Here is a 15,868-nt window from a genome sequence, read left to right on the forward strand (position 1 = left end):
GCTCTGGGTCTTGCTTTTAATGTTCTCTCTCCAAAGAGAACTGATGCTCAAAGGAATTTGTGCTGTTCCTTAGTCTGCCTTGGGAAGAGCAGAAGGTAGAGGAATGCCTCATAGGAATTATAATGGAAGACAAGAGAACCGAAGTAGAGATAATAAATAGCACTTGTGGAATGCGTACCATTTTTCAAGTAAGGTTGGAAAACTTCATGGAGACTTTGTATTTGAACTCATTAACAATTCGGTGAAGTACTGTTACCCACCCAAGGTTATTATGTTGCTTGGGGTCATGGATAGAGTCATGATTTTAACCGCGGTCTTCACCCCACAATATCCTGCTATGACATATCAATATATTCACTTCTTAAATTTATAGGAATTTAACTCTTTCAACATATCACCTTACGAATTTTGCTCTTTATGAAATACATTTGTAATGACAGGGTTTACCAAGATGTTTGGAATTCTCAGAAATGGATATAAATGTTCTTTTATCCCTTATTTATCATCAGTTGAAGTGTTTTACTAAACACCATCATAGGAATTTTTTTTAATTTGCTATGAACATTTGGATTTTGAATTTTCTTCAGAGCAGTATTTATTATGTCTCTTAAAATTTAAATTTCACAGACAAGAGAAGAAAGGAAAATGGAAGCAATTCTGCAAGCTTTTGCCAGACTTGAAAAAAGAGAGAAGAGAAGAGAACAAGCTTTGGAAAGAATCAGCACAGCCAAAACGGAAGTTAAAACTGAATGTAAAGACGCACAGACTGTCAGTGATGCCGAAGTTATTCAGGTATTGCTTCTCAGGGCTACTTTTATTTTCATACTTAACCACTTTCTAATAAAATCTTCACAATTATATCTCTAAAGAATTTTTGATGTGATATTAGCCTTTCAACAGCATTTTTCAAATCCTTTGAGAACTTAGACTTCAGATATGAGACTTGCTTTGTTTTTGAATAAGGAAAATTTTATGTCAATTTACAGAATTCATAAATTTGAGGAAGTTATCTTCTGAGACAGATGGATACCATTAGAGTTCAACTACTATCTTAAATAAACATGTTGTTCAAAGTGCCATTCTTTTGTATTTTGAATTAGGAACAAGCAAAAGAAGAAACTGCTAGCAAGCCAACCCCAGCCAAAGTAAATAGAACTAAACAGAGAAAAAGTTTTTCTCGGAGTAGGACTCACATTGGACAGCAGCGTCGGAGACACAGGACTGTCAGTATGTGTTCGGATATCCAACCGTCTTCTCCTGACATAGAAGTTAGCTCACAACAAAACGATGTGGAAAATACTGTAGTTGCAATAGAACCAGAAACTGAAACTGCACTAACAGAAATAATTACTGAAAATGAAGTTCCAGTACTTAGTAAATGTCCAACAAAGTACCCTAAAACAAAGAAGGTATGATTCTTAATGAATGTAAGAACTGTTGTCTAACAAGTGTCTCACGATGTTAAATATATTCATGTTTTAGGAATTAAGGCTATAACATTTCATAAGAGTCATGGTTTTTATACTTCTAAACATTTTAAAGAGAATTGTAAAAATATAAAATATTTGATATATCAAGACTTCCTTTTAGTATTGCAATTATGATTTCTAATAATTTCCTTTTGCCTACTCTATGTACTTAAACTATATTTCTCAGGAATGACTGGTTTGAGACATTATCTTTTCTTTATATATATAATATATATATTAATAAATTTTGTGGTATATAGGTAATTACAAGAATTAAATGTTAAGAAATTGATTTTCATAGAATGTACTAAGGATTTGAAAATGTATAAAGGGTAGTTTTAGTTTTGCTGGAATATAGTTGATTTACAGTGCTGTGTTAGTTTCAGATGAACAGCAAAGTGATTCAGTTGTAGATACATTCATTTAAGATTCTTTTCTCATATAGAGTATCACAGAATATTGAGTTTCCTGTGCCATACCGTAGGTCCTTGTTGGTTGTCTTTTTTATATACAATCTATATACACAGACACATTAGTGTGTGTGTGTTCATCCCAGCTTCTGATTTATGCCCCCCACCACTGGCTTAGATGGTAAGGGATCTGCCTGCAATGCAGGAGGCCTGAGTTCAATCCCTGGGTCAGGAAGATCACTTGGAGAAGGAAATGGCAACCCAATCCATTCTTCTTGCCTGGGAAATCCCTTGGGCAGAGGAGCCTGGCAGACTGCAGGTGTCGCAGAGTTGGACATGACTGAGGAACTAACACCTCCTCCCCATCCACATTTCCCCTTTAGTAACCATTAAGTTTGTTTTCAATTCAGTACCTGTAAATCTGTTTTGTAAATAAGTTCATTTGTTTTTTTAAACTAGATTCCACATGAGTGACATCACGTGATATTTGTCTCTCTGTGACTGACTTCACTTAGTATGATAATCTCTAGATCCATCCATGTTGCTGTAGGCATTATTTCATTCTTTTTTATGGCTGAGTAAATACTCCATCATGTGTGTGTACACATATCTTTAACCATTCAATGGACATGAGGTTGCTTCTATGTCTTGGCGTTGTAAATAGTGCCGCTATGAACACTGGGGTACATGTATCCTTTCTGATTAGTTTTCTGCAGTTATATGCTCAGGAGTGGGATTGCAGGGTCATATGGTCGCTCTGTTTTTAGGTTTTTAAGGAATCTCCATAGTGATTGTACCAATTTACTTTCTCATCAACTGTGTAGAAGGGTTCCAGGAAGGGTAGTTTTACATCAACTTATTAATAAAAATCTTTCAAAAACTACTGTCAGTTTTAATAAAGCAATTGAGGGAAACAGTTCACTGAGATCAACCACCTTGAGCTTTATAGGAACCTCAGAAATAACACACCACCATTATGAAGCTTTGTTTTACTCCCATTCTGAGTATAGTGGATTGGAGCAGAATACCAAAGTGGTAATCCTTAGACTCTTTGGGGAGTGGGGTAGATCATAAATGAATCCTTGTTATATTGTTTACAACAAAGTAGTTCAAAACCAAATTTATCTCCTTTTTGTTCTTACCAAATTCAGTATAGTTTGTAGGTACTATGAAACCATGAGAAGTAATTTAGTAAATTTAGTAAAAACCTAGTTTGAATCTGCAAGTATATTGTAATGGCTGGATGGAGGTAAAAGCTAAAATTACAGCTCTGATTTGAAGTCTGTGCTCACGTTTTTGCACTCTGGATCCCGAACAAACAAGCTAGTACTTGCTTTTGAAAATGACCATTATTTTTGCCCACTTTGGAAGGACAAAAAGTAACCGTAAATTTTCTTTATAATTTGGATTAGTGAGGAAGAAAACAGATTCATGTTTAAAAGAAAAGCTATCTTTGGGAATCCTCTAGCAGTTCTGAGCTCTCACTGCTGAGGGCCCAGGTTCAATCCCTAGTCATAAGCCATGTGGTGCAGGAAAAAAAAAAAAAAACAACTACTTTCTTGATGACACATTATGACTTCAGCCCTGCCCTTTAGTTACTAAACTGTTGTGGGGCTACAGATTTAATCTCCTGGTCTGAGATACAGGTTCCTATATCCTCATATTGTTAAAAAAAAAAACACCTTTCCCCCACAGGTTTTGCTTACGATATATACTGTTATTTTAAACAACATAGTGTTTGACAGGAGTACCGAATGACCCTGCATTCCCATAGTGTAAAAGCGTCCTTCACTTAGTACACAGCGCTTACCCTGTGCCAGGCGCTGTGAAAAGAGCTTGGGTTATTTAACTCTTTTAATAATAACCCTACTTGTAGAGCTAGTTTCTATTATAACCCTTCTTTTATAGGTCAGGATTAAGATGGAGAAAAGTTACATAACTTGCTGGAGGTCATGGTGTAAGTGGCAGTCTGGTTGCAGAATCCCAAGTGCTTTAGCGCTGCCTTTTTCTTTTTCTCCCACACTTAAGTCTTGCTGTTATTAATCTCTCTTCAGTGTTACCCTGATTTAGTGCTGCATTCTATTGCCTGTCCTAGAAAGGAAGTTTAAATACATGGAAAAAGAGAGGGAGAGAAAAGATGCCAAAATGCTTATCTGGATTATTTCTGGAAGTCAGGATGTGGGTAGATTAATATCTATTAATGTGTGTGTTTCTGTATGTGTGAGAATGTATGTTTAAATACATATACACCTGTTTTTCTACATATATTTTTATTATAAATGGTATTTGTAGAAAATAACTAGATAGAAAAGATATAAATGCCCACACAGCAAAGAAAATGTGCTTGTGCTGACAAATTGTAATCCTTACTTTCATGACCATTACACCTGAACTTTACTAGTTTTTTTTGTTTTTTAAAGAAAAAGGTGAGGATATTCAGATATATTCATGTAGCCAGTAAAGACTGAATTATTATGTACAATGTAGATCCAAAAACCTCAACAGAATTAAGAAAAGGAATATGTGAATTTTCAAAGCATGGGAACTTAAAAGATTTCAAACCCTGTAAATCAACAGTGATTGTCAATGCCAACAGCTTTAAAGGAAAAATCATATGCACTGGCCTCACCTAGAGATTCTGATGGGTAGCCAGGGTAAAAGAGCACTGCCTCATGTCTGACAGACATTTTCCACATAATACAGAAGCGGTAACAAACCTAACTTTAGAATTTGTGTTTTTAAGGTGGTATTGAGGTGTCCTAGATTTTTACTATTTTATGAAAATATTTATACAAGTATTACTGTGTAAAAAATTTTAGTAATAAGAGTGGATAACCAAGGAAATGCAGAATAATTTATATTGACTTTTTGAACATCGAATATGAGTGATTTAAATTAATTGTTTTAGATAATGTCAGTTTTCAACTTGCTGTTCAAATACTCTATAGGAGAAACTGTATAATTACATAGTGATCCAAATTTTGTTTCTGTCTAGCACTTGGTCAATGAATGGTTAAGTGAGAAGAATGAGAAGACAGGAAAACCTTCAGACAGCCTTTCAGAAAGGCCTCTGCGCATAACTACAGACCCTGAAGTGCTAGCTACACAGCTCAATTCTCTACCAGGTCTCACGTACAGTCCGCACGTATACTCTACTCCTAAGCACTATATCAGGTTCACGTCACCATTCCTTTCAGAAAAAAGGAGAAGAAAAGAACCTCCTGAAAACATATCTGGCTCATGCAAAAAGGTAAACTTTGCTTTGGATGTGAAAATCTAGTTTGAGCCAATGCCATTCTCATTCCATACTACCATTCTTGGTAGTGAAGTACTTTTGGAATTGGCTGTACCATTATAGCTGCAAACTGACTTCTGTTCACTTATTGTTTTGTGTATTTCAGCGGTGGTTGAAACAAGCTCTGGAAGAGGAAAACTCAGCAATTTTACATAGATTTAATTCGCCCTGTCAAGAAAGATCCAGAAGTCCTACAGTCAATGGTGAAAATAGAAGTCCACTACTACTAAATGACAGCTGTTCCCTTCCAGGTAGAACTTCTTTTCAGTGTTGTTTTAGTGTGGAGAATGTAACAGGATGTAGACAGCATATACATATATGTAAATAAAACATATATATGCATATTTATTCTAATTATTATATACCTTACAAAAGCAGCACAGATTGTTTACCATCTGAGCTACCAGGGAACCCAAAAGTAGCGCATTTTGTGTGTGTGTGTGTGTGTGTATATATATATATATATTTTTTTTTTTTTTTTCCTCTCCCTCTTTTCTGCCTCCAACGTTTTGGATGAAGATAGATATAGACATGAAAACTAGAATTTGCAGTACCATGTATGTTGGGGCTTATGGTTGCATTTTGGGCCTAGTTAGCCATCTGTTTTCCAGATTCAAAAGGACTCTTAGAAATCAGTTAAATTAACAGCTGTACTTCCAAGATTTCTTAGCAACCTCTAGCCCTGTAAGCCTTCTGGCAAGGTAATGCTTGGTACTGCTGAAACTGGGGGGAGGAGAATGGGGTGGGGAGAGATTGCTTCATGTTAGTATTATCTTTGAAAACCTTCAAATTTAGTTTTGGGGTGAAAATCATCATCATGACGATTGTCAATGTTTTGTGCTTTCCCAAAATGCATTACAGATTGTAGCAAATGTCAGCAGTATAATTTATAATTTATTATTTTACCAACAGATTTAACTACACCACTGAAAAAACGAAGACTTTATCAGTTGCTAGATTCTGCTTACTCAGAAACCTCCACACCTACTCCTTCACCATATGCTACACCAACTCACACAGATATTACTCCTACAGACCCATCATTTTCTACTCCTCCACGGATAAAGTCAGATGATGAAGCTTGTAGAAATGGTTATAAGCCCATATATTCACCAGTTACCCCAGTAACTCCTGGCACACCAGGAAATACCATGCACTTTGAGGTGAGAGACTTACACGGCAAAAACAAAAGCCCATGGGGATGGGGTTTCTTTAATAGCTTTTCTCTCCTTTTAATAGATAGTGTAACATTTAATAATAGTTTTTAAGGAACTAAGTGAAAACTTTTGAACTTCCATTTATGTGAATTTAAACTTTATTTTTTTATTCAAATAAACATAACTTTCATTTTATTGATCTACAGAAGTCAGACTAAATGACTATATCAAACTGACTTTAAAGCCAAAACTATAAGGACAATGGAAATAAGAGAAAAGAAAGTTTAAAACCAAAGTGTTTCTCGTAACACTTTGTAGTAGTAGTTTTTCATAAGTTTCATTTCTGTAAATATGGATTTAGTTATATATTTTAATTTTCAATTCTGCTTTTGTCTTTTATGTAGAATATTTCTTCCCCAGAAAGTTCTCCAGAAATTAAGAGACGCACTTATAGTCAAGAGGTAAGGAGATGTTAAGATTTTTTTAATTGGTGGCTTTTTCTTAGTATCATTATTTTGCTTAAATTATTGGTAGTTTTAATGTAAGTAGCTTCCAAATGTGGTTATTTGTGTAATTTTTTTTTTTTAATTCTGTAAACAGGGATATGACAGATCATCAACCATGTTAACGTTGGGGCCTTTTAGAAATTCTAATTTAACTGAACTGGGTCTGCAAGAAATAAAGACTATTGGCTATGGCAGCCCTAGGAGTAGGACTGAAATCAACAGGCAGTGCCCTGGAGAAAAGGAACCGGTGTCAGATCTTCAACTGGGACTCGATACAGTCGAGCAAACCGCCTTACATAAAACCATGGAAACAACTACACATGACAGGACTGATTCTAACAGCCAACTGGAATCTGCTCACTCGGGTCGGGGCCCACTGTATTCTTCCTGGGTAAAGAGTCCTGAGAGAACAGGCGTTAACTTCTCAGTAAATTCCAACTTGAGGGACCTGACACCCTCACATCAGTTGGAGGTTGGAGGCGGCTTCCGAATAAGTGAGTCAAAGTGCCTGATGCAGGATGATACTAGAGGCATGTTTATGGAAACACCTGTGTTTTGTACTTCAGAAGATGGGCTTGTATCTGGTTTCGGACGGACTGTTAATGACAATTTGATCGACGGAAGTTGCACACCCCAGAATCCACCACAAAAGAAAAAGGTTACAAATTTAACAATTTATAGTCCTTTTAATAGTGTTTTATTCATACTACTACGGAGGGTAATTAGTAGTTATGTATTATGTAAGGCATTCATACTTTATTCATATTAAATTATTGATGTGTACATTTTTAAACCTTTTGTCAGTGCTCCGTTGACTAGATACTGTTTGCAGAGAACTAAATTATTATAAGGACCATGGTTTCAGAGATCAAAAACTCAAGGTGATTACTTCACTTTGAGTGACTTTTAAAGATAACCACTTCCCAACCAAATAAATGGAACTGAGTACTATGTCTTCTTGGTGGTTTTGTCGCTAAGTCGTGTCTGACTCTTGCGACCCCATGGACTGTAGCCTGCCAGGCTCCTCCGTCCATGGGATTTTCCAGGCAAGAATATTGGAGTGGGTTGCCGTTTCCTTCTCCAGGGGATCTTCCTGACCCAGAGATTGAACTCTGGTCTCCTGCACTGCAGACAGATTATTTTACCCACTGAGCTATGAGGGAAGTCCCATGTGTCTTATTTTACATAGAACATGAGGCCCTAAATGGAAGAAATGGCCTCTTTCCTCATCAGTAATACCTATAGTATTTTTAGGCCATGGATATAAAAGGTATTTTGAAAAGTATTGTACTAATAGATATATAAATAGTTCCCTGTCCCTGATTTACCACCATTATTTGGTTGGCAGACATACTGAAACAATAAGAATGCCTTATTTCAGAGCAGTGGGAGAAGCTACAACACGTATTTATTTGTTAATAGGCTTATTGCTTTTCAAGTCAAAGAATTTTAGTGATGTGTGCTTTTAATTTTTATAACAGAGTCCAGTTGGCAACTTTGTGGGAAGCAATATAGTATAGTGGAAAGAGCACGGGCTTTCAAGTAAGACCTAGGTTCGAATCCCGGCTCCAACACTCACCAGCTGTGTGACCTTGAGTGAGTGAGTTACTCAATTTCCTCATCTGTAAAATGGGGATGATAATATACCTATTTCATAGGGTTGTTGTGAGGCTTAAATGACATAATGTATGTAAAATCATCTAAATACAATGCCTGGCATAAAGTAGGCATTTGCTAATTGTTTATTATTGTTATTTGTTTGGAATCAAATTATTTTACATAATTTTCCTAATGTAAATATAATAATTCTCTTTAGAAAAAAGAATAGATTGTTTCTAATATTTAAAACAAGAATAAAAGATGTGCTTTTCCTTATCTTTCTTGCTTAAGGTTTCTCTGTTAGAATATCGGAAAAGACAACGTGAAGCTAGGAAAAGTGGCTCTAAGACAGAACACTTTGCCCTGGTTAGTGTATCACCTCACACAAGTGGAAACTTGAGCAGCAACAGTGGTGATGGGTGTGCCCACAGGAGTGAAAATGGGGAGCAGGTAGAAAGCACTGCTAGCCTACCTTTACCAACACCAGCTACAGTTTATCATGCTACTTCGGAAGAAACCAGCAATAACGGTACTGTTAAGGAAGCGTCTGCCAGTGAAAAGAATGAACCAGAAGTTCAATGGTAAGCTGCCTGTTTGAAAAAAAAAAAAAAACAGACCTCATTGGTAACTTCAGAACTACAAACAAACAGTATACCTTCTTATGAAAGTAGTCTTTGTTATTTTATCTCCCAGTCAGTATCTTGGCTCATTTTGAATGGAGCTATACCTGTAAAGATTTGAACTATCTTATCCTGCAAAACAACAGATTTTTGTTATCAGTTACTTCCTGTTTGTTGTTGTTCTCCTAAGGCTAAGCAGACAGTGGTTTGTAATATTGACAGATCTGTTTTGCTGATAGATAAGATTTTAAACCAAGATATTTATTTGCCTGTATTGTTAAAGGTTGTAGCTAATCCTTGATAATTTTCATGTTTTTCAAACAAATACTCCTTTCCAAAGAACCTTTATCATAGCATCTCACAATTTGTTTACCACCCATATCATTACCTTGAAACAACCATGTTTAGTGTTTCTTCAAAAGGAATAGAAGAAGCTGGCTAGTGAGGGTCTTGGCAAAGGGCAGGAGGCCATGTGCATTTTACATCTTGGTCCTCTTAGCTCTGAGCTTCCTGCTAGCCTTCTAATCCAGACACAACGTAAATTAGGGGGTATATTTGGTCCCTTTGGTAACTTGAAGTGATGGTCTGAATGTTAACATGCTACCCTTCAACAACCCCCTCTTCACCAAGAACTTGCTTAAGACAAAGGAATGGAGTCTGCTTGAGTTCTTCAAATAAATGATAAAACTCTCAGTATGGGAAGGTGTTGGGGGTACTATTTTCAAAACTTAACACCAAAGTATTTTCCTTAAGTGCCAAAGCCTTTATACCTGGGAGGATATGTTGACCATCAAGTGGCAAAAAATGAACTAGCCAGCAATAACTTTTAAACTGATGATATGACTTGATTTTAAAGGACGGCCTCAACTTCAGTGGAGCAAGTGAGAGAGAGGAGTTATCAGAGAGCTTTGCTTCTCAGTGATCACCGAAAAGATAAAGACAGTGGTAAGTGAGCTTGTTCTTTTGCCAAAAAGTGGAGTCAGCTAATCACCCTGCACCCCGTCCTCTGCATTCCTAACGTTCTCTTCGGGTCTGCTTCTGCTTCATCTCTAGGGGCAGAGTCACCATGTGTCCCATGTTCACCGAATCATGTTCCGTCTTCTCCTTCATCTCATTCAAATCACATTCCCCAGTTGCAACCCAAGGGCCCAGTCCCTTCTTTCAGTGAACTTTCGGAAGGTCAGTAAGCAGATGACCTGTCACGGTGGTGGTTTTAAATACCTTTTAAAAGCATAAAGGAGAGAGCCTTTCTAGACGTTGGTTTGAATTAATAGAATGTACACTGAAGTATTAGTAAAAGGAAATATTTATCATGTAATTTTACATTTTCTGTGATTCCTTATGCTTTACAGATCCTGATCCTGAAAATCTAGAACCCACAACTACAAATGAATGCCCATCCCCAGATACTTCCCAAAATACTTGTAAAAGTCCTTCAAAAATGAGCAAGGTAATAATTACACATTGACCTTTGAACGTGAAAGTTCCACTTCTGAAAAGTGGATGGTAAAGCACACCTGGAGATTTTTGTGCTGTACCCAAGTAATCAGTTTGTGATTTCTGGACATTTTTCCTGTTAAAAGTTCCAATGTGGTAAACACTAAAGCTGCTTATGTTTTGCTTCAGCAGTTTCACCCCTTCCTTATGCTTGTGTCTAGGAAATTTAGAGTGTGTTCATGAAATATTTGAGCAGTCAGTTAATTCTCTAAAAACAAAAGGTCAGATGACATTCACTTCAAAGAAATGCTATCTCTGTCCTGGATCATGAATACATGATAACCTAATGGGGCAATATCTTTGGAAACTGATAACAAGGCAATCTGATCTTTTTCTTTTTCCTTAAAGAATATCATTATATATTCACATACTGTCATACTTGGATTATCTGTATTGAACAATGAAAAGGTATTAAGAATGAAAACAGTTGGGGATGGGGGGCAAGTTTATCAACCCCAAACAGATTTGTCATTAGGTTGAGTAGAAACTTGCCTCAAGTGTTTAAGGTGCTTAGGGGAAAAATGGAGATTAATTTCCTTAATTTGTGTTCAATGAAAATTTGGGGAATTCAGTTGAAGGTTATTATCAGAACTTGTTGAACTACTTAAAAAACTGGCTTTTTAATATCCGAAACCTCTGTGGTTGTCTTCAGACCTACCCTATTCCCTGCCCCTTTTAAAATGAATAATATAAACATTCATTATATTAAATATATAAAATGAATGTTATAATAACAAACCTCAATGTATACAGAATGTTTCATAACTTTATATAATTTGTTTTCTTTACATAGCCTGGTTCACCTGGACCTGTAATTCCTGTTCAGCCACATGGGAAAATACTTACAAAACCAGATTCCCATTGGGAGGGAACAGTTATTGTATCTGAAGCTGAGAATGGTGTCCACCTGAAAACAGAACTCCATCAAAAACAGCTGTCAAATAACCCCCAAGCACTTTCAAAGAACCATCCTCCACAGCCACTTGTTCGCTGTTCCTCTGAGCAACTTTCACAGAAGCTGCCTTCTGCACCCATGAAGTTGCACTGTCCTCCGTCACCTCACGTAGAAAATCCTCCAAAGTCATCGACGCCTCACACGCCTGCACAGCATGGTTATCTCTCACCAAAGCCTCCGACACAGCAGTTAGGCTCTCCCTACAGGCCTCACCATTCACAGTCACCTCAAGTTGGAACACCTCAGCGAGAGCCTCAAAGAAATTTTTACCCAGCTGCCAGTACTCAGCAGGCAACTTCTGGAGCATTATTTACACAGACACCCTCAGGACAATCTTCGGCAACATACAGTCAGTTTAATCAGACAAGTCTGAGCAGCACGGCACCACCCCCTCCGCCCCCTCCGCCCCCTTCTTCTTCGTCTTATTATCAAAACCAGCAGCCCTCTGCAAACTTTCAGAATTATAATCAGCTTAAAGGTAGTCTTTCCCAACAAACTGTGTTTACATCAGGACCAAATCAAGCACTTCCTGGCACCACAAGCCAGCAAACAGTTCCAGGACACCACGTTACTCCAGGGCATTTTCTGCCTTCTCAGAACCCTCCTGTTCACCACCAAACTGCTGCTGTAGTCCCGCCCCCTCCTCCGCCACCACCTGCGCCAGGACCACACCTTGTTCAACAGCCGAGTTCCCACCAGCCACACTCTGTAGCACATGTAGTGGGGCCTGTTCACGCTGTCACCCCCGGATCGCATATTCATTCTCAAACTGCTGGACACCATTTGCCACCACCCCCTCCACCTCCTGGTCCTGCCCCTCATCACCATCCACCGCCCCACCCTTCCTCGGGACTCCAAGGTCTACAAGCACAACACCAGCATGTGGTAAATTCAGCCCCTCCACCACCCCCTCCTCCTCCGCCTTCCAGTGTTCTGGCTTCTGGGCATCACACCACGTCAGCTCAAGCCTTACACCATCCACCTCATCAAGGACCTCCACTTTTTCCTTCAAGTGCCCATCCAGCTGTCCCACCGTATCCCTCACAGGCTACACATCACACCACTCTGGGACTGGGACCCCAACACCAGCCTTCTGGAACAGGGCCACACTGTCCATTACCAGTTGCAGGCCCTCATCTCCAGCCCCAAGGACCAAACAGTATTCCAACACCTACCGCTTCAGGGTTCTGTCCTCATCCTGGCTCTGTGGCCCTGCCACATGGGGTCCAAGGACCTCAGCAGGCATCTCCAGTGCCTGGACAGATTCCAATTCACAGAGCACAGGTGCCACCGACATTTCAGAACAATTACCATGGTTCGGGGTGGCATTAAAGTGGACTTCAAAAACATTTTTTAAAATGTTCTGTAAGATAAACTGTATATTTCATATGTACCTGTTAAGGTACTTTTTAAAGCTTGTACATGAAACTTTGTATAAAAAAAGAAAAAACACCAGTGCTCTTTCATTGTATTTTTCCCATTTTTGCTTTTTAAAAAATTCCTTAAAAAATGTGCTGTTAAGCCAGTGTTAGTATCTTTATTTTGTAAGTGAACATTCCAGCTGTTTTTCTGGCAGTAGATTTGATGATACATGATCTTTAAATTTTATTGTTGCAGTTAAAATTCATTTAGTGAATGTTTTCTATATTATTTTATACATATGCATTAACCACACAGCTAAGTAATGGCAGTATGAGGATTTTCTTTCTACCAGCAGTTCTGTGAGTGCATCTTAGGTATAAAAAAATGCAATACAGATTTTTATAGTTTGCTGTGAACATGGCTCATTTTGTTTTATCGGTTATTTGCAAGCAAAATGTAATTTAATGTATAAATGATTTTTAATGTCTCCTGACTGTAAATACTGCATTTCTTTTGCGTATATAATTGCTTACAGCTTTTCTCATTTGATATATAGCATTGTACATATGACAAGTCTTTGCAAAACTATGTGATCTTTGTGAAAGTAGTACAGTATATGGCTTTTAATTTCTTTTTTATTTTAAATATACTGTCACATTGAAGCACTGGTTGGGCATTTTAATTCATGTTAATAAACCACAATTATGTCAGTTTTACCAAATTGTCCTGAACAACTTCTGAGATTGGGGTCTGTTTAAGTGGTTTTTACAAAAGTTACCTTTTCCAGATAGTTTGTAAGGAGCCTTCCATTTTCTTTAGCAACTACTACCTCAGTTGGACTGGACTGCGACAAGCATCAGGAAGCAGTAAAGGCTTGTTCCTGTAATGTTCCTACATGTTACTTCGCAGGAGCAAGAGCCAGAGGAAACTACCATGCTACATCAATGCTACAAACATTCAGTTACACCTGACATCATTCGAAACGAATCCATTTCATTAAAGCAAGCACATGATTCAATTATAGACTACAACTGTTTGAAAATACAGAGTATCTCACCTAAAAACAGGAATATCTCACTTGGACATGTTAGCACATGACTGAAATGTCCTATTGATGAATCAAAACTATGTGAAAACCTTACATTAACAAGAAACCTTAAATTAACAATACTGTCTAGCTATTTAAATACTGTCTAGTACTTAAAAGAGTAGTAGGAAATTTGTTTTGGGTGTATAAAACTAAAGGAAAAAGGCATTATTTCTTAGCTAAGCAAAATGAAAATGGCTTCTCAAGTGAACATTTGATTGCTGAAATATAAAATATTATTTTGGAATAATATTTATTATCTTCTACCTCTCAGGAGGAGTAAGTATAACCAAGAGAAGGGACAGTATTTGTCAACACATCTTTCATCATCCAATTGCTTAAAATTTGGCACAGTATATGAAATCTGTGTACTGGAGAAAAAAGTAGACAGGCTAAAAATGACTAAGATTGGCAGTAATATGTTTTACACTTTTAATTTCCATTTCCTTTTAAAAATAGCTACATTAACATAGCACTCTGCTTAGGGCTCAATCCTGATCATCTTCAAATTTTAAAAGAACTTAAGTCAACTTTGCCCTCTTTGATTAGCAGACAAAATTCTACTTATGGCATTCACTAAAGAAACATCTATCTGAGAAGAAAGAGCTTTACATCATCCACCGCCTGATAGTTCATTATGGGACTTTGTCTTCTGTTTAAAACTATCAGTATTCACACTTCTTTAAAAGGACTGGCCTGAAGATTTAATTCCTCATAGTTTTATATTTGCCTACTATATAAGTATACAGAAGCCTTTCTGTAAACTCCATTAATCTCTAAAACAAGTAATGGGAGAAAACTGGAATTTAAGAAGTATCTCAATAGAAACAGTAGTTTATCCTGGTTAGCTAGCTATAGATGACCCAAGTACAGGAAGAAGCAAGTTAGTAAATCAGTTTTCACCTAGAAAGTTTATGCTTTTTTGGAGCTCCTATATCCACTGTTCCTCTGCCTTGGGGCAGTCCTAATTTCCAGCCAGCCAGCTTCTGAATCTGCTATAATCACATATGTGATCCACTGCTTGTCATTTTCCATGAAGACTTCACATAGACTAGAGAAAGGAAAAGACAGGACATTCAACTAAAATCACTGACCTGGCTATAGTGTTCTGTATAACCAGTGGTTCTCACTGAGCTTATACGCATTCATCATCATCAAGCCACCAAGAATCTGCTAAAAATCAAACTATACCTAATACCCTTGCATATTCTTTCTAAAACAATTGCTTTTATATTTATAAACTAGCAGGCTATTTTATAAGTGAAAGATCCTAACAAAAGTAGTAATAATCTAGACTGTTTCCTAACATGAGCCAAAACTGTATTAGACAAACTATTCAAGTGTGCTATAACCCTGATAAAAATTCTTATAGACTTAGGGAAGACATACATGTATTCCGTGGTTCTCGTGAGATTGGTTCCTGTGCACGTCATGGATGGCATCACTGGTCTACAGCCACTATCTTTCACAGAACCTACAAGGTAACCTACAGCCTCATTAGAAAAACTTAGCATTCACATCACATAAATGAATGGTATCTTCCACCTCACAGCAATACGATCTAATGTTGACTTCTAAGAGAATTATGTATCTTATTCCCTCACAGTGAATAGTTTAAAAAAATAAAACTGACAATGCTCAAACAAAATGTAATTAGCATGTTTCTGATGAAATATGAATGGAAAGGGTTCACAGAAATTCTAGGTACTGAATCTATGCTACAGCATGTATTCTAGACCATGTCATACCCCTTACAAACAAGTGTTTTCCTCATATTAAGCCTTGATGCATGTTCTACATTTCTTTCAACAGGAATGCTGATATGTCCTTTAATTCTGGTTATACTACATTAAAACGATAGCAAATGTTTGTTTCTATCACTTCAAATACAGGCCAATGACCAAGGCAATG

At 37.3% G+C, this 15,868-nt stretch overlaps 1 protein-coding gene across 4 annotated transcripts in view; it reads left to right on the forward strand.

The window, feature by feature from the left end:
- The window catches only part of KMT2E (lysine methyltransferase 2E (inactive)), a 94,694-nt gene extending 81,108 nt beyond the window's left edge, over nt 1–13,586 (forward strand). For 3 of the 4 annotated variants that reach the window (XM_043872121.1, XM_043872122.1, XM_043872125.1), the window contains 12 exons: nt 628–792; nt 1,101–1,409; nt 4,875–5,129; nt 5,281–5,425; nt 6,087–6,337; nt 6,736–6,792; nt 6,932–7,495; nt 8,728–9,017; nt 9,913–10,001; nt 10,110–10,235; nt 10,409–10,506; nt 11,347–13,586. In XM_043872121.1, the coding sequence (XP_043728056.1) occupies nt 628–792; nt 1,101–1,409; nt 4,875–5,129; nt 5,281–5,425; nt 6,087–6,337; nt 6,736–6,792; nt 6,932–7,495; nt 8,728–9,017; nt 9,913–10,001; nt 10,110–10,235; nt 10,409–10,506; nt 11,347–12,840 (3,843 nt within the window). In that variant the 3' untranslated portion in view covers nt 12,841–13,586. The remainder of the gene's footprint in view (nt 1–627; nt 793–1,100; nt 1,410–4,874; nt 5,130–5,280; nt 5,426–6,086; nt 6,338–6,735; nt 6,793–6,931; nt 7,496–8,727; nt 9,018–9,912; nt 10,002–10,109; nt 10,236–10,408; nt 10,507–11,346) is intronic. The other variant, XM_043872123.1, reaches the window with a different exon arrangement.
- Nucleotides 13,587–15,868: the final 2,282 nt, after the last annotated feature.

The sequence above is a fragment of the Cervus elaphus genome, chromosome 18 (genome assembly GCF_910594005.1).
Source record: "Cervus elaphus chromosome 18, mCerEla1.1, whole genome shotgun sequence".
Taxonomy (NCBI): Eukaryota; Metazoa; Chordata; class Mammalia; order Artiodactyla; family Cervidae; genus Cervus; species Cervus elaphus.